At 48.6% G+C, this 26525-nt stretch overlaps 1 protein-coding gene across 1 annotated transcript in view; it reads left to right on the top strand.

Moving 5' to 3' along the window:
* GMPR (guanosine monophosphate reductase) overlaps nt 1–26094 on the top strand; it is a 38443-nt gene extending 12349 nt beyond the window's left edge. Inside the window, exons 4-8 of the mRNA XM_082638848.1 lie at nt 2349–2430; nt 6520–6626; nt 15476–15518; nt 17726–17885; nt 23264–26094. Coding sequence (XP_082494974.1) covers nt 2349–2430; nt 6520–6626; nt 15476–15518; nt 17726–17885; nt 23264–23444 — 573 coding nt within the window. The 3' untranslated portion in view covers nt 23445–26094. The remainder of the gene's footprint in view (nt 1–2348; nt 2431–6519; nt 6627–15475; nt 15519–17725; nt 17886–23263) is intronic.
* Nucleotides 26095–26525: the final 431 nt, after the last annotated feature.

Below are 26525 nucleotides of genomic sequence, written 5' to 3'. Positions count from 1 at the left end.
ATTAATAACAGTCAGAATATTCCTTTACCTAGACATAATTTGTCAGCATTTTGGTGTATGTTTTCATCTACACCTATGCTTGTCTAACAAAATTGAGATCTTACTATTTCTTTGTTTCCCCTAACATTATACTGAAAGCATTTTCCGATGGCATCAACCCAATCTTGAAAACATCACATGGGGCTTCCCTGGTGGCGCAGTGGTTGAGAATCTGCCTGCCAATGCAGGGGACATGGGTTCCAGCCCTGGTCTGGGAAGATCCCACATGCCGGGGAGCAACTGGGCCCATGAGCCACAATTAACTGAGCCTGCGTGTCTGGAGCCTGTGCTCCGCAACAAGAGAGGCCACGATAGTGAGAGGCCCGCGCGCTGCGATGAAGAGTGGCCCCCGCTTGCCGCAACTAGAGAAAGCTCTCGCCCAGAAACGAAGACCCAACACAGCCATAAATAAATAAATAAATAAATTAATTAAAAAAAAAGAAAACATCACATGGATGGGTCATAGATTGTCGAACCATTCCCATTTCGGGGACTATATTTGCAGGTTTGCACTGTTACAAATAATACATCTTTGTAGTTAAATCTTTGACCTTATTTGTGATTACTGCCTTGAGAGAAAATCCTGGAAGTTATTGGATCAAAGGATATACATACTTTTGCATTTCCCTACATGGACAAATTGCTTTCTGGGAAAACTTGTTCTGGAGTAGACATTCCACCGGCAGAGAATGAGTGTCTGTTTTCTCTTCAGTGTTTAGTCTTTATAATCATTGATAATTTAAGTGAAAAGTGGTACCTCGCTGGTATCTTCATTTAAATTTGATTACTAGTGAGGTTGAACACTTTCCCTATGTTTTTGGCCACTTTTATTTCTTTCATTAGTTTGTTCGTGTCCTTTGGCAGTTATTCTGTGAGGTGGTGGCATTTTTCTTGTAGTTTTGGAAGAGCTCTTGTAATGTTAGTGACTCTGTCATAATTGCAGATATTTTTCTCTACCAGGTTGCTGATTAGTTTTGTTGATTATATGTATGAGTGTGTGTATTTATATGTACACAGGTTTTTAATTTTCATACAGATGGATCTATCTTTATATATATATTTTTTGTTTTATGCTTATTACAAGTATTCAAAGTTTTCTTCTAAATCTGGGAGACAACTTTTAATTTAACTCATTAATCCATTTGAAGCTTATTTTGGTGAAAAGTATGAGTAATAATCTGTACCTTTTTCCAAAAGATGCCTTTCCCCAGCTCTGTCTATTGAAATACTGTTCTTCCCTCAATGACATATAAGGCCATCTTTATCATGTACTATATTCTCATATGTTCCCGTCCTTTTTCTGGGCTGTCTGTCATTTTCCATTATCAGATGCTGTTGGAATTAAAGTAACTTTGAGCCCTCCTCACTGTCCTTTTCCAAGATCCCTTTATACAAAGTTAAAAGTCACTTTGTCTAGGTGGGGAAAGAAATATTCCCTCTGGGAATCAATTCAGCGAAAAGACACTTGGGGGCTTCAATGCCAAAGAATCAGTCGCACAAGTTAGGGATGCATTTCTCAAAATAAGACTTTGTATAGTTGTGAACATTTAAACAGGCATCTTGCCAAGTATCCTATGTACCAGCCGAAGGATCCACAGGGCAGTGGGTTGTAATAAAAAGGGCTATTTTTGTGTTCGCAGACTCCTGCGGTAAAAGAACATATACTATTTTCAAACCAGATGCATCCTTCTGGTTTTTAGATTCTGCCACTTCCTGGCTTGTGTGTTTACTGGGACCACAGCTTCATGTTGTTCTGCAAATGATGTACGTTCCAGTGCTGCCCTTTCATATCTCGGTGGGAACCACTGACCCTAGAGTGGGATACCCAGGTATTTTCCCAACTGTGAGATGAGCAGTAGTTCTCTAATCCTGGGTTCCATAGAAGTTCCTCAGGGCTTTTACAGACTGTGAACAATAAAGATTTTAATCAGCAGAGAGAGTGTTTCATTGCTTATTTTACGTATTTGGGTTCTCTGTAAGATTTTGTTTTGTCCATCACTGATAGGTTCAACAAGCCCTGACCGCGATAGTCTAAGGTCTCTTGGAGTTCTAAAGTCATGTAATTCTGTAGTTCCTCATGCTGTCAGCTCTCGCAGAGGTAGCCCCGGGGGTCCAGTTCTGTGTTCTTGTTAACAGAGAAGAAAGGAAACCTGGAGAATACTCCAGCCCACCGATTTCAGACTGAAAGTCTATTCAGGGATTGGTCCATTGTTTTCTCCCATTTTCTCTTTACGTGGGGCTCCTCCATCACTTATCTTTGTTCCACCAGGAGTAGTTTATGATCTCAAGCTGTATTCTTTCTGTCCCAGGCAGGTAACGTGGTGACGGGAGAGATGGTGGAAGAGCTTATTCTTTCAGGAGCAGATATAATCAAAGTGGGCATTGGACCAGGTAAGCCTTGCTGGGAGCACAGCAGGGGCTGTGTGGGTGGGGGGTGGGGAGAATTGGGATCAGGGGCTTGGAGGGACCAGAGGTGCCCAGAAGGTACCCCATGAATGATCCATGCACAAGTTTAAAGCACACTTCTTTTGGAAGTATCATTGAGCTTCTGATCAGAAGAGGCTCCTGAATAGAAATATCATTGAGCTGCTTTCTGATGCCTCTGGGGAAGTTCTGAATGAACTTGAATGTGGTTCGAATGAGCTCTTGGTTTCAGAACATTAACATGGAAGAAAAGAATGAGGTCTCATGAATGAGCCCATTCACCTTGAAGAGGAAGGTGAAGGGTGGAGAATCCATGGGGACAAGTCTATGTGAATGTTCGAGGGACCCCAAACATTGCAAATAGGCATGCAGCCGTGAGGTCACATTTGAACTTGACCTGTGGCTTAGGCGGTTATCATCTCTGGCTCCTCACCTGGTACATATCCATCTCAGATTTTGCAGCATCCTCCTGGGCCTTCTCTCCCAGGATTGCCATTGGCATTTTGAACTGAGAAACGAGGAGGAAGCTTTCTATCCTATACTGGGCGGTTCCATTTTCTCTTGGGGCCACTTGATGCTGGCCTTCCCCTTTGGCCAGACAGGAGCATGAGCTTCCATATATATATATATATATATATATATATATATATATATTTTTTTTTTTTTTTTTTTTTTTTTTTTTGCGGTACGCAGGCCTCTCACTGTTGTGGCCTCTCCTGTTGCGGAGCACAGGCTCCGGACGCGCAGGCCCAGCGGCCATGGCTCACGGGCCCAGCCGCTCCACTGCATGTGGGATCCTCCCGGACCGGGGCACGAACCTGTGTCCCCTGCATCGGCAGGTGGACTCTCAACCACTGCGCCACCAAGGAAGCCCCTTCCATATTTTTAATGTCTTCATTGTCACGTTTTAAAATTCCTCCTTGCACATCCATTATTAACCAAACACTAAAACTGAAGAGAAGGAAAGAACGAGATACACTTTTTTTTTTTTTTAAAGAAACCCATATTTTATGTATTTATTTTTGGCCGTGCTGTGCGGCATGCAGGATCTTAGTTCCCTGACCAGGGATTGAAGCCATGGCCCCCTGGAGTGGAAGTGGGGAGCCCTAACCACTGGACTGCCAGGGAAGTCCTGAGATACACATTTTCATTTGGGAATAAAAAATAGCAAAGATTTTTTATAGGTATCGTCCACCCAGAAGACACTACCAAAAAAGGAAGCAAATAATAAACCAATATGAGAAGAGTCTTTGGGAAAGCACTGCCGGGACGCCGAAGGCATCGTTGCATTGTGACCTGGCACCGTGGTCAGCCTTGAGGAACTGGGGTGGACATGAAGAGACTCCTGGGGAGGGGGAGCCCTGTACGCTTGTGAAAGGCCCCGAGCGTTTAACACACAGGGAGGTGTTCAAGATTGGCTTAGGTGAGTGGCAATGTTAAAAGCCCAATCTGTAACCTTCTGAGCCAAGAGGAAAGGCCCCTTTGGTCTTTACTGGGTGTCTGTCATTATTGAAAAGTCAGAGAGGATAAAGCCCGGTTCTTGCTTACAGGGCGCTCTGCCCGCTTAGAATGGGCTGTAATAGATGAGGCTTGTGATAGAGTCGAATAGGCTGGTAACAGACCAGGAAGGCTCTTTTCCCCCAAAGCAGAGCACCCACCAGTCACCTATTTGCTCAAGCGTATTGAGTGTCTCCTAGCTGCCATCGTGATGCGTGGGTGCTGTACAGGATGTGAGGTGTGTAAGTGGTCTTCTTGGCCCTCAGAGCAGCTCCTGATGTAATCTTGAGCATTCAGCCGCCCTCGTGTCCTTCCCAAACGTCCTCTATGTACACAGTCTCTTTCCCCTGAAGATTTATTGTCCTTCCACTGTCGCTGTGTGCCTCCCAGGCTGTCTGTTTAGAACAGGTGTGACTGAAGGGAGTAAGAGGCTTTCTCTGAGCCTGATGTATTGGAGCCACTTCTGTAAATTTATTGGAGAGGATGTTTACGTTTTACGAATTCTTCAGCATAAAAACACTGGGTACTGTCTAGATGACAGCATTAAAAAAAGTTCATCATGGAACAACTCCTGGCACTTGGGAAAAAGCATTAAAAATGCACCCCTCGCCCCACCCCCTGCTCTGGGCTGGTACCCAGTTTCTCCTTTCAACCTGGGGCTTAATCAAGACCACTCCCACACCTTGTCCCTCACCTGTACAGAGCTCCAGGCCGCTGCAGCTGAGCCCCTGCCCTCCGTTGAGGATCTGGCAGATGAGTGGGAAAGGGGAAAAGCGAATTCTGAACCGGAACCAGAGGTTATACAGCTCCAGTCGTGCCTCGCACAGTGTGTGCCTGGGTCAGGGGTGTCTTGGTCAGGAGAGAAGGTCATTGGCCCCAGGGTAGTGAGTGGCCCAGGTAGTGAGTGTTGTGAGGATAGACAGAAAGAGGCGGTTCTGCCCTGCAGCTGGATGCTGGAGAAGGTGGCTCCCCAGTCCTGGTTTCCCTGCTGGAGCCAGGCCTCAGGGTGTAGCTGTGGTTCTCCAATCCTGTCCCTAAAGACCCGCCCCCTCCCCCGGGAGAGGTCTGTGGGAAGCTGAGAAGCCACTGGTGGTGGTGGGGAGCCTCGCCCCCAGGGTCCGGTGGGAGGGAGGAGTTCACGCCCAGCTTTTACACCGGCCCCAGGGCGCCCCATAGGCGACACCACCAGACCTGCAGGAGGGACCGAGTGAGTGAGTGGTGAAGCCGTAGAGACAGGGACGTGGGTGACTCATTCATTCTCGAGTTCACGCATTCTTTCTGTGCCTATTTATAGTGCCCTTATTATGTTCAGGGCTCTGTTCTCAGCTGCTGGATTGACCACACTGAATATCCATGGAGCTTACCCTCCAGCAGAGAAAACAGATCCTCGGTTCTTACGCAAATAACGATTTAAATGCTGTTTTTGAAATGAGGGCTGTGATGAACAACTTCCCTGCGGCAGTGACATTTAAGATGAAGCCTGAAAGATGAGAAAGGGTTGGCTGGACCAGGGGGTTGGTGCAGAGGGGAGCGCTCCACCGAGAGAACACCGTGTACAGAGGATCCCCGAGGTGGGAGGGACTGAAAGGGCAGCGTGGCTGGAGCCTGCTGAGTAGGGGCGGGAGGAGGGGGGGGCAGGGCAGGGGAGACAGTCCGGAGCTCCATCCAGGTGGTCTCGGGGCGGGCGCTCGCCTGCTGGGAGGGAGGGGGAGACTTGAGCAAGGGGACCTGTGCTGGAGAGGCCCGTGCCCTTGGCGTGACGCGGAGTGGACCTCCCTGGGCTAATACTCTGCAGGCAGTGGACCAGGACTGGAGTTGACTGGGGAGGGCAGAGGTCTAGGGGATGAAAGCATCGAGGTGGCTGGTGTGAGTTCTGCAGTGGAAGCTGACCTCAGAGTCCTGGCTGGACTGGGTGGGAGATGGACCACGAGAGGGTGGGGACCGGGAGGCTGGGGCGTGGAGAGCACAGAGCCGAGTCAGAGGGGGGCTGCAGGAATGCCCGGAGCGCCGGCTCCCTTTTCTCAGGGGCTTATTGCAAAGCTGGGCATTTTTCATCCCTCTTGTCATTTAATCTCCCTCACAGCCCTATGAGGTCGGTGCTTTTATTTTCATTTTACAAGCGAGGCACCGAGGCTTAGAGAAGCTAGTGATTTGACAAAGGTTGAAGGTCAGGGAGGCTCAAGGTCACGGGAGGCATCTGAAGGTCCCTTGTGGTTGCGTGGAAAGTGAAGGAAGGTGGGAAAGAATGGAGTTTAAGGATGGAGGTTCAGTAAGTGGGAGCTGATGTCATAGAAGAGAGTGACAGTGACAGGGTGTAGGGTGGAATGTCCTGGACAATAGCAGATGACGGTGATGAGGCCCTGAAGGGATCCGAGGCCAGATGGTGGCCACCTCCATCGAGCTGTGGGGCAGCCCCGTGGCTCCCCTCCCGCCACTGTGGAAAGTTCACCCCCAGGAAATTGGGGCAGGGCTGTGTGACGGTGATGGAGGCTCGTTTTGTATCCCGTTCTGCTCGTTCATAACCATCTCTCTCTGGGGTCTCCCTCTTCCTCCATCCAGGTTCCGTGTGTACCACCCGCACCAAGACGGGAGTGGGCTACCCCCAGCTGAGTGCTGTGATCGAGTGCGCAGACTCGGCCCACGGCCTGAAGGGGCACATCATCTCGGTAAGTGTCCAGGTGGGGCTGGTGGAAGGGTCTGGAGCATCTGAGGAAGGCCCCTGCTCCCTGGCTGCCCTTTACCTTGTTGGCATCCTGTGGGCTCAGGAGTGGGCCAGGCACACAGTCACTGCATTTGGTGATGGTCGACCCTACTCCCTATGGATTCAGCTCGAGGTGGTGGGTCCATGATGGGGGCGGGGGATATGTGGGGAGCTTTGAGAAAATGAGAGGGCCACGTGTTAGCTTGCTGGGGCTGCCATAGCAAAGTACCCCAGACTGGGTGGCTCAAACAAGAGAAATATATTGTCTCACAATCCTGGAGGCCAGAAGTCCAAGATTAAGGTGTCAGCAGGCCATGAAGCCTCCAGGGAAGGCTCTGTTCCAGGCCTCCCAAGCTTCTGGTAGTTCCTTGGCTTATGGCACCAGAGCTCCAGTTTTTACGTGGCGTCCTCCCTGTGTGCAGTTTGCCTTTGTGTCCAAATTTCTCCTTTTTATAAGAACGTCCGTCATTTTGGATTAGAGGCCCATTCTACTCCAGGGTGACCTCATTTTCGCTATCACATCTGCAGTGGTGTCATGCTGTCACCGGTTACCGTGGTGAGAGCAGATTGGGTAGGATGTTGGGGGCAGAAGTTAGATTTCTGTGGGCGGAGAGACGTATGGGAGGGAGGTGAGCAGAAGCAGAGTCAGTGATCATGAAGCTTCTGGAAGTACAGCCCCTCAGTACTCAGCCACGAAATGTCAAGGATTGAATGAATGTCAAGTTAATCCTCAGTTTATCTATTATCCTACTCCACCTTTATCAACATGACCATCATTCACAGTTACCACGTCTCTCCCCTTCTAGATGAGATGCTCAGAATAGGACAGGACATGTCAGCTATAACTGGATGGACTTGGACATGGCTATGGCTTCCACTTATGTGGGTGATACATACATGTATATTGTATGTAATTATGTACATTTAATATGTATAAATCCTGAAGTGGGGGTGTTTTAGTGGTGCTGTAACGATGAGCTCACATTGAACATAGTAACTTAAATCTTCAGACCTTTTCACTTGTCTAGGTGCTAAGCCAAGCTCCCATATTAAGTAATTGACAGATTAGTTTGTAAAAAATCCAGATGTAGTAAATTACAGATCCTGGTGGAATGATCTCTTGTTGATTTTGGCTCAGCATTTCAGCTGGTGAGATTTGATTTCTGGACCTGCTTTGAGGGTATAATAATACTCTTTAAAAATCCCCATGTGCACACCATCTCACTTGAGTTTTACTATGGCATTGGAGCCCTGCAGCCGTTGCTTCCCCGCATGTGACTTGTTAAAACCAAAACGAAGATCTAGTTCTTTGACTCATGGTCCAGCGCACACCTTCTGTGCTCCTTCCAGTTCTTCATCCAGACTTTCCATCCATCCATTCAGTCAGCACGTATTCATTGAGCATCTACTGTGTGCTAGGAGCCGGAATAAATGACCGAAGATTTATTGGCTGCTGACAGAGTTCTAAGACCTTCCACTTAATATCTTTTCCTTTTAGCTTTTGCTCCAGTGAACAAATTAAGACCCATTTATTGAACAACTCATGTGTAAAAGGCTGACATAGAGCCATCATCCTACCTTTACGGAGTGTGGTGATTGAACTCACTGGAGTCACCAAACAGCACTGTCCTCCAATATGGTTCTCAAATGCTCACCGTAGCCTCGTCTTGGGCTGGCTGCATGACATTCACCAGGGAGGCTTTTCACCATAGACATTCCTGGACCCCATCCTGTTGAATTAGACTCTTCATAGGTTGCCCTCCAGAGCACCATATGTAGTTATGTCTCCATTCACCATCAAGTGTCTTAAAAACAATTTAGACCTTATATATCTTCCTTGAGTGGCCACCATTTCTAACTCAGTGGAGGTCAAATTAATGAAGTTTTACTATGAACTTATTCTGAGATCCCATACTTGTGTTTTTCTAGAAATTTCACAGTTGCTTAGTTTATAGGACCATTTGGGGAGTAGGGGTGGAGGCTCTGCTTATACCACAAGTGACTCTGAAAATCAACTCGGGATCTCCTTACCCACCATCAGTTTATAGCTTATGTCAGCAGCTCTCTAAGTGTGTGCCCAGACCTGGAGTATCAGTAGCAACTGAGGACTTGTTAGAAGTTCTTGGGCCCCGTCTCAGACCTACTGAATCAAACTCTGAAGGTGAGACCCAGGAATCTTTTAATGAGCCCTCTAGGTAATTCAGATGTGCTTCCAAATTTGAGAACCATTGGCTTCTAGAGTCGAGGGTCGGTACACACAGGTCGGGTCCGTGTGCCAGAGCTGTCTGCTGGCACCCAGGGAACAGCTTCTGCGAATTTCTCAGGAACAGTGACAGCCCAGGCTGGTGATACCGATGCTCCAAGGTTCTTATTTTTCCATTGATGGCCAGAGCTTTCCTAGATGGGGTTAGAAGTTCAATCTGTAGTGCAGACCCCGTGATGTTCAGACTTACATAGGTTCTGCACCCTTGACTTCAGCTCGTTCCTTCTGACCAGCAGCTGAGTGTCTTGGGGTTCAAAGCAGCTGTTTTTCTCACTGTCCCTTTGTCTAATGGAGTTTCACAAGCAGGTTTCTCCCACTTGCCAAGAGTCCTAAACCCACTGGAAACCCATCAACTGTTTGGATCCTGCCACTTTGCCCAGTTTCCTTCCAGCTGTCTCATTTTACACTTTCGTTGCTGAATTAGCATGTCTGTGCTACTGACGTTCAGAAGGAAGCCACAGCAGGGGGTCGGTTACACCCGAGAGGCTGGACTTGAACTGTGGTCCACGTGGGCTTCTGAGAGGCAGAGGACTGAGAAATCCAGGACACCTCCTGGGTAGGTGAAGATTAAGGTGTGACAGGTTCATTTCGTCTTGTCATCTGCTAGGGACATGACACAAAGGAGAGCATTTTAAAGGTGGAAACAGCATTAGAGGAAGTAATGGCTGACACGTATTGAGCAGTTACTGTCTTTTGGGCATGGTACACCTATAATCTCTAATCCTTGGAACAATCTAGGTATTAGGTAGCTGTTCTCTTCATTGGACAGGTGTATTAGGTGTATCTGTTTCTCTAGAGAAACAGAACCAATAGGGTGTGTGTGTGCGTGTGTGTAGATATAGATTTATTATAAGGAATTGGTTCACGCAATGATGGGGCTGAGAAGTCTCAAGATCTGCAGGGTGGGTTGGCAAGCTGGAGACCTAGGAGAGCCGATGGTGTGATTCCAGTCTGAGTCTGAAGGCCTGAGAACCAGAGAGAGCCAGTGTTTCTGTTGGAGTCAGTGTCCAGGGTCCCAGTTCTAAGGCAGTCAGTCAGGAAGAATTCTCTCACTTGGGGAAATCTCAGCCTTTTTGTTCTATTCAAGCCTTCAAGTGATTAGGTGAGGCCCACCCACATTAGGGAGGGCAATCTGCTTTACTCAGTCTGCTGATTCATGTGTTACTCTCATCCCCAAAACACCCTCACAGAAACATCCAGGACAATTTTTTGACCAAATGTCACTCCATGGCCCCGTTGACGCCTAAAATTAACTGTGACATCCAGTGAGGAGACTGAAGCTTTGAGACCTTAAGTAACTTGTTCAGCCTCACACTGCTGGTGGGGGGCAGAGCCAGCTCTCAAACCGAGGTCTGTTCATCTCCCGTGTTCCACTCCTTCCCTTGACCACCCTGATTTAGAAAGTGTGGAGACTCAGAGGGGGAAGGGCTAGCTGAAGTCACCAAGAATGCAGGGTTGGCCCAGCATCACGGGTCTGCTCCTTTCCCATCACGCTGCTTTGGGGGACTTCAGCTTAACCTGTGCTTATAGCTCATCTTTTCCCCACAGGGTCCCCAAGAATGTCTTCAAGTGAAGGGATCAGGGTCAGGACCCAGTGAACCCTTAGGAAGGGGAGGGATTGGAACAACCAGATGAGTTCATTGTCCACTGATACCCAGAATGGCTTGGACTTTGTAGTGCCTCACAGGACCTAAAAAAAGGTCCTGTGATGAGGTTGGCTGGGATCACTATTGTCTCTTTACTCAAGGCCAAAATTTTAACCAGTGCATTTGATAAAGACCTAGAGAGCGTGCTTCTCTAGTTTGAGGAGGGAATGATAGAGTTCAAGCTGATTCAGAGTTACCCCCAGCCCCTTCCTTGTCTACACCCAGTCAGTAGGGCCCTCATCCACTCACTGACCCTCTGCAAAGAAGGAAAGATTGATTGGCAAATTTCTTATTTTGTTGATTTAATGTAGTTGTTTAGGAAATGGTTAGACCATTATTTGGAAAGACCTAAACAAAGTCATTCAAATAATTTATTTTGAGGCTTGAAGAATTCCCCAACCAAAAAGGTTTAGCCTAGAAAAAGTTAGAAATATAAAGATAAAGGAAATAAAGATTACTGGAAATGCCATCTTTTTCAAAAAATTTATTTTACTAAAGTATAGTTGATTTACAATGTTGTGTTAATTTCTGCTGTATAGCAATGTGATTCAGTTATACATATATATATTGTTTTTCATATTATTTTCTATTATGGTTTATCACAGGATGTTGAATATAGTTTCCTGTAGTTTCCTGTGCTGTACAGTAGGACCTTGTTGTTTATCCATTTATACATAATAGTTTGCATCTGCTAATTAATCCCAAACTCCCAGTCCATTCCCCCTTCAACCCCCTCCTTCTTGGCAACCGTAAGTCTGTTCTCTGTATCTGTGAGTCTGTTTCATAGATAAGTTCATTTGTGTCATATTTTAGATTCCACATATAAGTGATATCATATGGTATTTGCCTTTCTCTTTCTGACTGACTTCACTTAGTATGATAATCTCTAGGTCCATCCATGTTGCTGAGAATGGCATTATTTCATTCTTTTTTATGGCTGAGGCGTATTCCATTGTGTATGTATACCACATCTTTTTTATCCATTCATGTGTCGATGGACATTTAGGTTGTTTCCATGTCTTGGCTATTGTGAATAGTGCTGCTATGAACACAGGGGTGAACGTATCTTTTCAAATTAGAGTTTTGTCTGCATATATGCCCAGGAGTGGAATTTCTGGATCATATGGTAACTCTATTTTTAGTTTTTCAAGGAACTGCCATAGTGTTTTCTATAGTGGCTGCACCAATTTACATTCCCACCAGCAGTGTAGGAGGGTTCCCTTTCCTCCACACCCTCTCCAGCATTCGTTATTTGTAGACTTTTTGATGGTGCCCATTCTGACCTGTGTGAGGTGATACCTCACTGTAGTTTTGATTTGGATTCCTCTAATAATTAGCGATGATGAGCATCTTTTCATGTGCCTGTTGGCCATCTGTATGTCTTCTTTGGAGAAATGTTTATTTAGGTCTTTTGCCCATTTTTTTGATTGGGTTGTTTGTTTTTTTGTTATGGAGTTGTATGAGCTATTTGTATATTTTGAAAATTAAGCCCTTGTTGGTTGCATCATTTGCAAATATCCTTTCCCAGTCTGTAGGTTGTCTTTTTGTTTTGTTTATGGTTTCCTTTGCTGTGCAAAAGCTTTTAAGTTTGATTAGATTCCATTTCTTTATTTTTGCTTCTATAGAAATGCCATCTTAAGATAACCACTGCTAATGTTTTTTTTTTTTTTTTTTTTTTTTTTGCGGTACGCGGGCTTCTCACTGTTGTGGCCTCTCCCGTTGTGGAGCACAGGCTCCGGACGTGCAGGCTCAGCGGCCATGGCTCACGGGCCCAGATGCTCCACGGCATGTGGGATCTTCCCGCACCGGGGCACGAACCCGTGTCCCCTGCATCGGCAGGCGGACTCTCAATCACTGCGCCACCAGGGAAGCCCTGCTAATGTTTTTATATGTATGCTGCTAGACATTTTCAGAGTTTATTCTTTTTTTTTTTTTTTTTTTTTTTTGCAGTACGTGGGCCTCTCACTGTTGTGGCCTCTCCCGTTGTGGAGCACAGGCTCCGGACGCGCAGGCTCAGCGGCCATGGCTCACGGGCCCAGATGCTCCACGGCATGTGGGATCTTCCCGCACCGGGGCACGAACCCGTGTCCCCTGCATCGGCAGGCGGACTCTCAACCACTGTGCCACCAGGGAAGCCCCAGAGTTTACTCTTAAGTAGGGTTCTAGTCTCGTTCTTCCATTATTATAGCTGTGTGACCTTGGGCAAGTCACTCAACCTTTCTGAGTCTCCCTCTTTGTCTTTCCCCACCTATAAAATATAAGCTTCAGGTTCTTGTGGTGTTTGAATAGAAAAATGGAGTTTGTAACAATCCCTTGTTCGTAGCTGGTGCTTGCTTCCAATTCCCTCTGCCCACTGCGTGCTGACTTTTCACTGCCCCTTCTTTTAGGGCTGGGCAAGTATTTTTAAGAAGAGGTCATGCTGACAGTTCACAGATCGAACTGCCACTCATGTCCTGTGATGCCTTTTCTACTAAAATATGTTAACACTCTTGGAAAACAAGTAACCCTTGGAATATTTGCCTGTTGTTTTTTAAAAACTCCGTGCAGCTACGCATGTTCCTGTATGGAAGTAAGCGTGTCTGATTGCAGAGGTTTCCGCGCACTGCTCTACCTCCTGAGAACGTGAAAGGAGGCTTTAACCACTTTTGGAAATTACCTAGAAATGGTAGTAGGGAGCGGACTCCTTGGCCGTAAAGCGTTATGTGACGTTGGGTCGCATTGGGTTGAATTGCAGTCCCGCGTGTCTGCTCTGCATTTTCTGTTTCATAAATCCTACCACAGCACCGTGAACAGAAAAGGCCCCATGTATGGCTTCCTCTCTGCGGCACATCACAAAGTCCTATTAACTGTGGACATCTTGGCCCATCCTGGGAGAAGACCTCATTTTCTTGGGGTCCCAAGAGCACAGACTTTCTGAGTCAGGCCTCATCGCTGACCACATGAGTGTGGCATTTTCAGAAGCCAGCACGAGCCACCCTAGCAGTCACGAGCTAATCACTCACTAGTGAGTGAGCAAAAGACTTAAGGACACACTTTTGTGCGTGTGTGTGCACGTGAGTACACTTTTTTTTTCTTCATTTTTGCGGTACGCGGGCCTCTCACTGCTGTGGCCTCTCCCGTCGTGGAGCACAGGCTCCGGACGCGCAGGTTCAGCGCCCACGGCCCACAGGCCCAGCCGCTGCACGGCACGCGGGATCTTCCTGGACCGGGGCACGAACCCGTGTCCCCTGCATTGGCAGGTGGACTCCCAACCACTGCGCCACCAGGGAAGCCCCGAGTACACTTTTTTAAAAGTCAGATCATGTTAGGGACCTTTTTATGGGGAGCATGAGTTTATGTAATCTTTTGAGGTTATAAGTTTGAAACCCTATTATGGAGAACTGGTTTTGATAAAAAGATAAAGCACCTTAAAAATAATGGCAGGTCAAGTGAAGGGCATGGAGGGGTTGCACCTTTGAAAGAGAAAGTAAATATGCTGGAGATTTGAAGCACCAACAGGATACACAGAGGCTTGACTGTCTTCACATGAAGGGCCTTGGCCATGTACCATCTATGGAGAGACTCTGCCTCTGAAACAATTGCTCATGGACCCGTGGCGCTCCGGGGTTAGGGAAGCCACAGGTGAATAATGCACTTGATCAAGGAGGAGATAACTGCCGTCAGTAATATTCATAAAAGCCAGAGATTGAGCCTTCACACCTGCCTTTTGATCAAAATTCCAAAGAAGCAAGGAGGCAGTATTTTGAGGTCTAGCTCCTGGAGGGACAGGCCTAAAAGCATATTGGCAAAGAAGGATTGAGTCACAGAGACCCACGTCCTCAGCTGGAGATGCTATTTGTAAAGTGGTTTGTCCCCGTTCCACGGAGACACCCTCCAACTCCAGGGCCGCACGCACCTTCCCGCCATCATCACACAAGGTAGCCCGGGTGGCCTGGGTCTTCTGTGTCCTTCCCAAAGTGTGTCCCCCCTCCTGGGGACAGGCACTTCCCTCCAAGACCCGTTCTGGGCTCTGTCACGTCACGCCAGTCCCGAGCACTGCCCTGGCTTCTGATGCCTCTGCTGCTTGCCTCTCCCTGCTGGGCAGGCTGCTCCCCCAGGCTACCTCTCTGGCCTTTTCCTCCTCGGATCTCACACAGGCCACATTGCCAATAGGAGGTAGCAGCCTGGTTATTTTGTGCCTCTTGTGCTTGTAAGAAAACACAATGGGTCTGTGTCCTAGTAGCTTTGTACTGGATCCCTGGTGTTGAAACATAAGTCCCACGGCCAAACTGTGCCGGGCAGCCCAAGGTGTCAGGCAACCCTGCCAGGCACTGAACCAGCGTAGGGCACTGTGTGGGTCCAGTGGGTGTCAGGAATGCATGTTTGACTTGGAGGTAACTGGATACCTTACAGGAAGGTGACTAAGAGACACGTGGAGTGGCTGGAAGTATAAAGGAGTGAATTCAGTGTCCTCTCTGGCTCATAAAGTACTTCTGCTTTTGTGCTGAATAAACCTCACTTCACGCCGGGCAGCGGGGGAAAGGTGGCCACTGAATGATGTTTATGTGGCTGGTCAGTGGCCAGGCGTGTTGTGCAGGGGCTGGCGGGGGATGAGGTCCAGCCCGTGCGCCCTGCCCGCTCAGCAGTTCCTGCTTCTGCACCCCAGGCGGGGTGCAGGTGCCCGGGCTCGGGGGCGGACAGGCAGTGGGTATGCAGACCTGAGACAGGACTGACGGGGCCTGGGGACCAGAAGGTGCGGAGGTGAGGGGAGCGTCGGGCCTTGGCCCTGAGGGTTGTGTGCTTGGCTGCAGGCAGGGGTGGGAGGAGGGGGCTGGACCAGCAGAGGCCATCGAGCACCCCCAGGGGAGGGGGACAGCTGGGCCGGGCTCCCGCTGACGGCCTGTCTCTGCTCTTTCCTTTTTGAAGGATGGAGGCTGCACGTGTCCAGGAGATGTCGCCAAAGCCTTTGGTAAGAGGCCGCAGAGCGGGAGGGGAGGGAGCTCCCTGCAGGGGTGCCGGGAGGAGGTGGCAGACACGTTAGGAAGTTCAGGGCCAGTCCTGAGTTTCCTCTCCGCGGATTTCAGCCCCTCATTGGCCCAAATCCTGGCATCAGTTTGGTTCCGGTTGGTGGCAGAGTAGGCCGAGTGCCCAGGGATAGATGGAGGGGTGTTACCCTGTGGGCCAGGAGTGGGTGAAGTCATAGCCCAGAAGTCACCACTGGGAAGGCTCAGGGTACCCGAGGAAGAGGACTGTATCGGGTCTGAGACACTGAAACTTCAGCGAGGGGGTGTCTTCGGAGCCTAACTTGGGGGACTCCTGAGGGAGGGACGGGAGCCCTACCGCAGTGCCTCACCACAGGCCGAGGAGGCTGTGCCGCACCAGGGGCAGCGGCGTCTGGCCGTGACCCCGCAGGGCTGGGCCACCACGCCCCAGCCAGGTGTTTCCTTGGGGAGGCACTGGGAGGTCCAGCATCTCTGCGTGCTGTGCTCTCTGCCTGCCACTGAACCCTTGCCAACTGCGGGCAGGAGTCAGAGCTGCCGCACGGCTGGGGAACCCCACCTGTGAGGTGAGGCCACGTGTGCTGGCAGGGACATCGCTACTGTTGATTTTTGTGCTGCGTGTACTTAACACTGATGGGTGTTCTGTCTCGGGCGCCCTTCTGATAGCGCACACGGTGCACCCTGCCCAAGTGGTGTCTGGACTCCCACTCGGGCAGCTTTCCCTCCCCGCGCTCCCCCAGGAAATGCAGCCACGCCTGTGGAGGGAGAGGGACCAGGTCGGGGCAAAATGCTGGTTAGGAAGGGCCACGAGAGTGTTCAGAAAGGAAAATGATTGGAAGCCACTTCAAAGCATTGTTTGAGTGGATCTGTGCTCTGTGTTCCTGCTGTTTACAGCTGCTCCCGGGGTTGTGGTTTTTGGGAGGCCTGGCCAGACACCAGCTGTCCTCTGCCCCCTTATAATCACGGCAGGGGGGTCAAGGAGCCAGCAGTTGTGTTAGGGACCCTGCAGGGAAGAGTCTGCAAAGCTTGCTGCCAAGTAGACAGGTCCTGTGCCTTGGTTGCCCAATTGCCAGGCCCAGGGGGCCAGCCCTACAGCCCCTGCCTTCCGTAATGCTGGCCGGAAGGGACTGGAACGCCTGATGCACACCCCAAAGTCCTCTTGTAAATATTTAAGTGACCAGATGGAAGCAGTCAAGGTCACGTTTCAGAGGATCCTGTGTTTGCTTCTCCTTGTCCTTCATCGTGATTACTTAACGCATCTGTACGCTGATGTCCTCCTAGTCTGAATGTAAACCCTCAATAGGGCTCGCTGAGGATGGGGAATAGTGACTATTTCTGTTTCTTTCACGTATGCCTCTTACTTTCCTAACAACTAGTTCCTCCCCATCTTCCATGTGCCACGTGCTATAATAAACATTGAGGACACAGTGGTGAGTTAGCCCCCCACCCCACCCCCCACCGTGGTCTTGATCCAACGTAACCTATGAAGGCAGTTTCAACACCCCAGTCTCCTGTGTACCTATCCTGGAAGTTTCATGTCATTTGGTGATTAATATGGGGTATTTTGTTTACTCTGGAAGTCAAATGTTTATCACAACAGAGGTGCGGGTAGAGTTTTACAGGATGTATACACATGTGTGTGTATATGTGTATGATGTACATATACATATATACATACTTACAGGTTTCTCTCTTTCATGTCCAAGCTCTAGTGCAGGAGGTTCTGTCTGTTCTGAGGTCCCTTCATAGCTACCCTGTGTGACAGTGCTGAGAGCTTCAGGTAGACCAGATGCCCGATGGGGACACGGCAGGGGAGTTATTGTATTATGTATGAGACTGGACAACATGCTGAGGTGCTGCCCAGTTATTAACGTTTCTTTGATTTTCAGAGAGTTAGACCTGTGGCAGGTGGTCGTAGATAGGAAGTCATCACTAACCATTAAGGATTGTCCACTGTATTGGCCACCAAGCTTCAGTAGGCTGACTTGTTGCTTGGAGCATCCAGTTGCCCATCTGCCCTTCTTAACTTTTTTTCCAAAGTGGGGGAGGTTGAGCTTTTCTCTGACCATAGCCAGGAGGAGGGAGGGTGAGTTGGTAGCGCTTGCCTCTTTCCGGAGCCGATTTTCTCTGAGCTCTTTTCTCTGCTGCTTCTTTTCGTCCCCACTTGGGAGTGCAGGAGCCGGCGCAGATTTTGTCATGCTGGGAGGGATGTTTTCGGGCCATACCGAGTGTGCTGGAGAGGTGATCGAGAGGGATGGACAGAAGCTCAAGCTGTTCTATGGGATGAGCTCAGAGACGGCGATGAAGAAGCATGCGGGAGGGGTTGCGGAGTACAGGTACGGAGGGCGGGTGGAGCGGGGGCGGGCAGCGCCGTCACCGGTGAGGTTGCGTTCCCCGGCTCCTTACAGAAATGGGGTACAAGTGGGTCTCAAAGAATATGAGTCTGTTTATATTATAGTACCACAGGAAGGAGCTAGAACACATATATATTTCTGAATTAAGATGTTCAATTAAAGAAATGACTGTATGGCTTAAATGTTTTTTTTTTTTTAACTGAAGTACAGTTGACTTACAATGTTGTGTTAGTTTCAGGTGTACAGCAAAGTGAATCAGTTATATATACATATTCATCTATTTTTTTTCAGATTCTTTCTCCTTATAGATTACAAAATATTAAGTATAGTTCCCTGTGCTATACAGTAGGTCTTTGTTGGTTATGTGTTTTAAATATAGCAGTGTGTACGTGTCAATCCCAAACTCCCAACCTATCCCTACCCCCGACCTTTCCTTCCTGGTAACCATAAGTTCATTCTCTAAGTCTGCGAGTCTCTGTTTTGTAAATAAGTTCATTTGTATCATTTTTTTTTTAAGATTCTGCATGATATCATAGGATTTGTCTTTCTCTGTCTTACTTCACTTAGTATGATAATCTCTAGGTCCATCCATGTTGCTGCAAATGGCATTATTTCATTCTTTTTAATGGCTGAGTAATATTCTATTGTATATATATACTCCACATCTTCTTTATGGAGTATATGGACATTTAGGTTGCTTCCATGTCTTGGCTATTGTAAACAGTGCTGCAATGAACATTGGGGTGCATGTATCCTTTCGAACCATGTTTTCCTCTGGATATATGCGCAGGAGTGGGATTGCTTGATCATATGGTAGCTCTATTTTTAGTTTCTTAAGGAACCTCCATACTGTACTCCATAGTGGCTGTACCAATGTACATTCCCACCAACAGTGTAGGAGGGTTCCCTTTCTTCCACACCCTCTCCAGCACTTATTGTTTGTAGACTTCTTGATGATGGCCATTCTGACTGGTGGGAGGTAATATCTCATTGTAGTTTGGATTTGCATTTCTCTAATAATTAGTGATGTCGGGAATCTTTTCATGTGCCTCTTGGCCATCTGTATGTCTTCTTTGGAGAAATGTCTGTTTAGGTCTTCTGCCCATTTTTTGATTGGGTTGTTTTTTTCAATATTGAGCCACATGAGCTGTTTGTAAATTTTGAAGATTAATCCCTTGTTGGTCGCATAGTTTGCATATTTTCTCCCATTCTGTGGGCTGTCTTTTCGTTTTGTTTATGGTTTCTTTTGCTGTGCAAAAGCTTTTAAGTTTCATTAGGTCCCATTTGTTTATTTTTGTTTTTATTTCCATTTCTCTAGGAGGTGGGTCAGAAAGGATCTTGCTGTGATTTATGTCAGAGTGTTCTGCCTATATTTTCCTCTAAGAGTTTTTTTGTATCTGGTCTTACATTTAGGTCTTTAATCCATTTTATTTTTGTGTATGGTGCTAAAGAATGTTCTAATTTCATTTTTTTACATGTAGCTGTCCAGTTCCCAGCACCACTTAGTGAGGAGGCTGTCTTTTCTCCACTGTATAGTCTTGCCTCCTTTGTCGTAGATTAATTGACCATAGGCATGTGGGTTTATTTTGGGCTTTCTATCCTGTTCCATTGATCTATATTTCTATTTTTGTGCCAGTACTATGAAGTCAGGGAGCCTGATTCCTCCAACTTTTTCTTTCTCGAGAACTGCTTTGGTTATTTTGTGTCTCCATACAAATTTTAAGATTTTTTTGTCCTAGTTTTGTGAAAAATGCCATTAGTAATTTGATAGGGATTGCACTAAATATGTAAATTACCTTGGGTAGTGTAGTAATTTTGACAGTATTTATTTTTCTAATCCAAGATCATGGTATATCTTTCCATCTGTTTAGAAAACATATCTTGCCTCTTTCAAAGTAGCTATAATTTTTATCCAACCAGCCTTTGCAGTGTTTGGGGCCCCGGAAAGGCAGTGCAGAGCAGAAGTATTTGGGGATAAGTTGGAAATGGAACTAGGGGTATGTGTGAGTAGGTATGACTCTTGTTCAACCAGCCCTGGAGGGCACCCTCCAGACTTCCAGGCCTTGTCCTGGTATCAGCCTTGTCCTGACAGAGCTGATGTGGAGCCTGAGATGAGTCAGGCTATAAGTGGCAGGCAGAAGGATGGGTCTCCCACTGCATATGATACAGAGGTGGGTGAGACCACCTCACAGAGGTCAGGCCTTTTGGGAAGAGTGCTGTGTGTCACCTGCAGTAGCTCCCACAGGACTCTTCCCTGCCTCTGGGCTCAAGCAGTTGACACAGGCAGTATTTTTAGGCATTTAATTATGTTACTGTGCAGAAGGGATGCTCATGTCTGCTTATCTGCTCCACTTCCATTTTAATCGTGTGCACGTGTTTTAAGAACGTTGTGACAGAATATACCCACTGTCTCGCCCTGCTCCATGGAGTCTGTCATTGCTTCTCATCAGAGTTTGCACTGATGACAAGCTGTGCCATGTGCACAGGACAGGAGGCCCTGCATCCTTAGAAGGATGGAAACTCAGGCCCCCTGCCCTGGGCTGATAACCTCCATTTCCTACCACTTATTCCACACCCAAAAGCTTACAATGAAGATGTGGGATTCAGATGGATTGTGTAAGGTTTGAGCCAACCTAGAGGTACACATCTCAACTCCACTGAGATTTTCAGGTGGGCAGGAGGCGTGGGGTCCCCCCCACCGAAGCTCTGTTCCTCGGGTACTGGTAGGCTGACTTCAGTCCTCCTCTTTTGGGGGGAATCTCAATATCAGTGATGATGTAGTATGCGAACAGCAGGCTGGGAAGGAGGAGAGCGGGGGACTACATTTATACCGTCATTCTGGAAACTGCAGACAGTCCAAACAAGAGGGACACGCCCCGCCCACACCGCCTCCGAAGGCCTCTTTCTCCTGTGTGGTGACTGACGGAGGAGGCTGTACAGTGTGTTGTGGGGGAGAAGGGGAGGGGTTTACTGTCTCACATCCGACCTGGACCTCTGGCCAAGAAGCTGAATGCTTTGCCAGCGACCAGTGTCACCGTTCAAGGGCCCATGCCTGTCTCCTATGTGCTGGTCTGGAAGTGAAGCCGTTGCAATTCTGTGACAGCCAGTTGCTTTGCCTGGAGGACATTTTTTGCCCTCTAGCCGTTGCATCTGTTTTGGGTTCTAAGAAAAGTAGGTAGGGAAGGAAAGACCAGACTCGAGCACGAACAGAAGCCAAGGAGCTGAAAAAAAAGAAAATCCTCTCCTGTGATTTCAGCAGGGTTTAAACAAAAGTGAAAACAGGAGACTTGGGAGTATCAAGACTCAGTTCCAGAAATGGATTCGAATCTTAACCAAGGAAGGAAAGTGCTGAGGGAGTTAGAACCTTAATCCAGAGGCAGCCTGAGCCCTGGAGGCTGCATCTGTGTTCCCTCTCTCTAGGTCTGTCTCTTTCTGTCTCCCTCCCTCCCTCCCATCACCTGATCTCTTCCTGAGAATGGTTCTCCGTCGTTGATGTTGTATTTAATTAAGGCAGAGTTATTTATGCTTTACTAGTTCTTTCCCGCTCATTACCCACTTAGTTCTCTTGCTGTCCTTGGGAGACAGATCAGAGCCCTTCATTTTACAGATGAGAAGACTTGGGCATCAATGATAAGTGACTTGTAAAAGGTGCCATCACCACTTAGCGAAGAAGCAATGCTGAGGAACTGGAGGATGTCCAGTAAGCCTCGGGAAGGCCATGGAAACCTCTTTTAAAAAATGAAAGGGCCATCGTTTCAGGCACACGTGCGCATGTTGGTCTCTGGTCACAGAGTGCAGTGATGCCAGTCATCTTGGGTGTGGCCAGTGGCCAGCTTCGTGAACTCGGTGCTGTAAACCAGCCACTAACTAGGCCAGCCCTTGGTCTGCTGGATGGTTTAAGTTGCTAGATTTCACCCTTGGGTAGTCTTGCAGGTGTAGATTTCAATGCTCAAGAGTTATTACCTAGAATTTCAAAAGGGTAGTTTTTTTTTTTTTTTGCGGTACACGGGTCTCTCACTGTTGTGGCCTCTCCCGTTGCGGAGCACAGGCTCCGGATGCGCAGGCTCAGCGGCCATGGCTCACGGGCCCAGCCGCTCTGTGGCATGTGGGATCTTCCTGGACCGGGGCACAAACCCGTGTCCCCTGCATTGGCAGACGGACTCTCAACCACTGCGCCACCAGGGAAGCCCTAGGGTAGTAACTTTTCGATCAAGAGATGCTACTTTTTCAGTTGAAGAGACCAGCTAAAGAAAGTTCCAGAATTTGGTTGATTGTTAAAATTTCCAGATGGCCTGACCCTTAGATGGAGGCTAGAGTTTTGCATGGATTGGAGAGTTCCTTCTTGTAATGCCCCTCCTAAAGCAAGTCCGGATTGTATCTCCATCTTGCAGTAAGGGGATGTGACGTGGAATCAAGCCGTGTTGCTTGGTGGCCTTGTGAAGAGGAGGACAGGGACTCAGCAAGGACAGTTAGATGTGCTTTAGTGTTGGTGCCACGTGCCAGCTCTTCTGAATTCCTTAATGTCCCCGTGAAAGCTCAAGAGACGCTAACCAAAGCCCTGTAGCCTCCGGTGCTGAGAAGGTCCTTAGTTCTGCTCTGGTTCACCTTTCCGGGGCCCCGCACCACGCCCGGGACAACAGGCATAGTGATTTGTGCAGACGCAGGGTGGTGAGCTGGGGCCGGGGCACCCAACAAGGGCCCTGGGAAGACAGGCCGTGTGAGTGGAGCCACTCACCTTACTAGCGGAGGTTTCCATGTCACCTCGCGGTGCTTGACTTGTCGCTGTGCTCCATCCCTTCCCTCCTCCTCTCCGGCTTGTCCCCTGTAAAGGTGCTCTGTCTGACCCTGACTGGAGAGCTGACGGGTGGGGGAGGGACGCTCTGGGCTTGCTCCATCGTTGATCAGGGACAGCAAGCAGGAGAGACGCTGGTGGGCGGCGGTCAGGAGGTCTGTTCCGCTGTCCCGTAGGTATTCTGGGGCTCTGGGTCAGTTGCAGGTGGGTGTACACATTAACAGGGACTGGAAAGGCGGGGCCCGTGTTCGATGCGGACGGAGTAGTGCACACGGCTGGGGAGGACGTCGCCCTCCGGGGTGACGGTCCGGGTCTGTGACTCTTCCAGTGTTGCTGACGGGCTCTGGGCAGCCAGCAGCGAGGTCGTGCTTCTTGGGTGGGAGGAGTGCCTTCACCTGAGATGCTGGCCTGACCTGCGTGGCGTGTGCAGCAAGGCTGATGCGGGCGTGGGGTTGGAGGGTGGCGTGTCGCTGCCCGAGTGCCTTGGGCTACGGCTGGGAATCCTTCTGGCCGGCTTCTTAAGGGAAAAGAACCAGATTGAAAGAAAAAACCTCCCTTTTTCTTCCAGAGCCTCTGAGGGCAAGACCGTGGAAGTGCCTTACAAAGGGGATGTCAAGAGCACTATTTTGGACATTCTCGGGGGACTGAGGTCTACCTGCACCTACGTAGGGGCTGCCAAGCTCAAAGAGCTCAGCAGGAGGGCGACGTTCATCCGGGTGACCCAGCAGCAGAACACCGTGTTCAGCTAAACCTCGAGATCAAGGGCGAGACGACCGCCAGCCGCCGGGAGCGTCTGCACCGGCCTGCTTTCCCATCCGCCTCCTCCTGTGATGGCAGAGGTTCCGGCTGATCCCAGGAGCAAGGCACTTCCTGGGTCAGCGGTTGGAGCTTAGCTGCCCGGAACGTGTAACCTTGTTAAAACTAACACTCACACCTTTTTCTTTTCTTCTCTTTTTTTTTTTTTTTTTTTTAAGAAAACGGTTTCACTTTAATATAATGCTATGAAGACTTGCCTGCGTGCTGGAGTCTGCATTTGCAGGACCAAGTGGTCGGGGGAGCTGGGGGGTTTTCTGCCTTCTTCCCACGCTTGGCTTTTAGCGGTCAAGGTACCTGGGGAGGGGAGGATTGGGGGGAACCACAGCTAGAGGAACCGGCGTCCCCTCCATCCAGCTTTCGGTGGCTGGAAAAGAACAAAAGCAGTTGACAGGTGAACCTGAAGAGTTGGTTTCCGACAGGTGCCCCCCAACGTGCGGTGACGCTTCCACCACCTTCCTTGCACGTGCCTTTTGGGAGCAGATCCTCCATTGCTGCATTTGGTGCTGCTTCTAGGAACCTGTCCCTGTCCTGGTTTTTCATTTGGTTTGTTTTCCTCCATCTCTTCCCTCTCCTCCTCAGTTCTGGCTCATCATGTTGGCCTCTCAAAGACAGAATATTATTTTGAAGTTCCATGGGATCTTTTCTTGAAAGGTTAGCCACTGAAAAGTTGGCAGGTAGAGTCCCACTGGAGAACAACCAAAACCTTGAGCAGTGCCTTCCTAAAAGGCATTGGTTTAAAATCTGAGACAGAACCGTTCCCTGGTCACGGTTTCCAGGAAGGACCACTGGGCACTACTGTATAAGGGTCTGTTCATCGGTGACAATGGTACTTCCTTGGAGAAAGGAGCTGTGGCCTTGGCAGGAATCCCACAGCAGTCCACTGTGACACTTAACAGTGAACTCGGGTGAATTAATGATGACCGGCCACTTCTTTTGAAGCATTATTTGAATATTAGGACTGGGAGGTGTAGGCAGCCCAGGATGTTTTACTTTATCTCCTTTTAAACGAGGCTAAAGAAGCAGATATGGGAGTTAAATTTTCTCTGAAAAGACAAGTGACAGCCCTGGAGCAGAAAGGAGCCACACACTCCTACTGTGTAAGAGTGAATTAATTGCCTGATATCCATGGTGACTGACCCCGTAAGGAATCCAACCAAACCATGGCACTCCAGGTACTTACAGGTCCGAGTTTAGTCTTAGAAGAATACCTTTAAAGATCCAGCAACTTGAACTCCGTTGTAATGCTTTTTGCTCCTAAATCCATTCAGAATACTTCTTATACTTGTAGAAACACGAATGGCTGCACATTTGAGATGAGGGTCTAAAGGATGTGGAACATCAAGCAAGATGTGGGGCATTGCTGGAGGCACCCCACCTCTTCTGTCTGCTTGTCTGAGGTATGAGCCCCATGCTGTTCCTGTGGAAGACGGTGTTTTACACTTGAGCCCTCGAGTGTGTTAGCTGTAAGAGAATATTTGCAAAATAAGGGAGAGAAGTGGAGAAGTCTTAAATCCATTAAAATGGACGAGCAGTAAGTAATAAGGAAACTTCCAGAATGGCATCCTTCTCCATACTCCTGGTCTTGGCTTGGGGGTCACCTTCTCCCATCAGGGTGGAGCACACGACGGCATCCCTTTGGGCAGTCCTCTCCACGGTGATGTGCACCTGCTTGATCCATCTTGTGCAAAGATTTTGCAGACTACCTGCTCTTTGTTTCCACGAAGGCAGGAAGGCAGGTCCCTCGCTCACCTGGTTTTTAGGGGAGCGAAAACGTGACTGACTGCAGAAGCCAAAAACCTCATCAGGATCATTTTGAAGCAGAAGTTTCACTTCTGAGGGCCCCTTACCCTCTGCAAGTTCATCTCTTGCCTCTAGTAGCCGTGAGCATGGGGGATCCTGCCCTGGAGCAGCCCTCAGACCCTGCTGACTGCAGGGCTTCCTGTGCAGGGGTGGGTGCCAGTGACCAGATGCCATTCACCTTAGGCAGCTCCACCTGTGGGCTCCCTGCCGTGCTTCTGGTGGTTTCAAGGTCTGCCTCACTGCAGCATGTGAAGCCAAGGCTTTTCTCTAATCAGTATGACTGCTCCAGGTAAGTCTCACAGCTACTGGACCCCAAACTTGTCAGGACCTTTAGCATCTAATATTAAAACAGCAGGGAAGGCAGCGGTTCAGACCGCTTCGCCAGACTTGCCCACGTCTGCCCAGAATGCTCTGGAGGACGAGGACTTGGGCAGCCTTCTTGTCTGGGTTACAAGGCTCAGCTCATCACTGCTAGTTTACACACCAACGTTCTCTCTCTCACACACTAGCATTCACAATGCGTCGGAACCTCAACTCTTAAGTCCTAAAGTAGAGTCCTGGTGAAATGTCCCCATCCATGAAGCAAAAAAGCAGTAACAGGAAAGGAGTTACCCGTCCCTGCCTGGGCTAAGTGACAACTCCAGATTTAATGCCAAGAGCTCTCTTCCAGCTCTGCAGACCCTTAGGGCTGGAAGGATTTGATAGACATGCATGCAGATGCAGGCAGAGGGCTTCATCTGCTTGGGCCCTGGAGGAACTAGTTTCTGGGGCAACTGCTGAGCCTCATCTATCTGAGACTGGGCACCGTGCAAACCTCTGAGTTTCTACAGGCATGAACTACAGGAAACATGAATGAACTTTCTACCTTCAGACAACTAACCAGTATACAGCAAAACTGTACAGAAATGGATGGATAACGCTCTATGAGCCAACAAAGATGCCAAATATTGTTGAAAAACAAAATGATCTCATCTCTTGCAAACAGCAACGCTCAGATAGGAGGAATAAACATGAACGGGACAAGCCAAGACATCAGATGTTGAAACATGCCTTTTATCTCAGAATCTCATCTCAAGCAAGACCAACCCTCTCCCCACCCCCAAAATTAGTAGGAAAGGCCATGCCTTACGTCACCCTCCCCACCACACACCTACCCAGTGATGACAGCAGATTAAGTAAGAGGGAGGAGTTACGACCATATCCTCAGCCTTGTC

This window comes from Mesoplodon mirus (genome assembly GCF_964341445.2).
Source record: "Mesoplodon mirus genome assembly, chromosome: 12".
Lineage (NCBI taxonomy): Eukaryota > Metazoa > Chordata > Mammalia > Artiodactyla > Ziphiidae > Mesoplodon > Mesoplodon mirus.
Note: the sequence above shows the minus strand (reverse complement) of the source record. Positions and strands in the feature narration are given on the sequence as shown.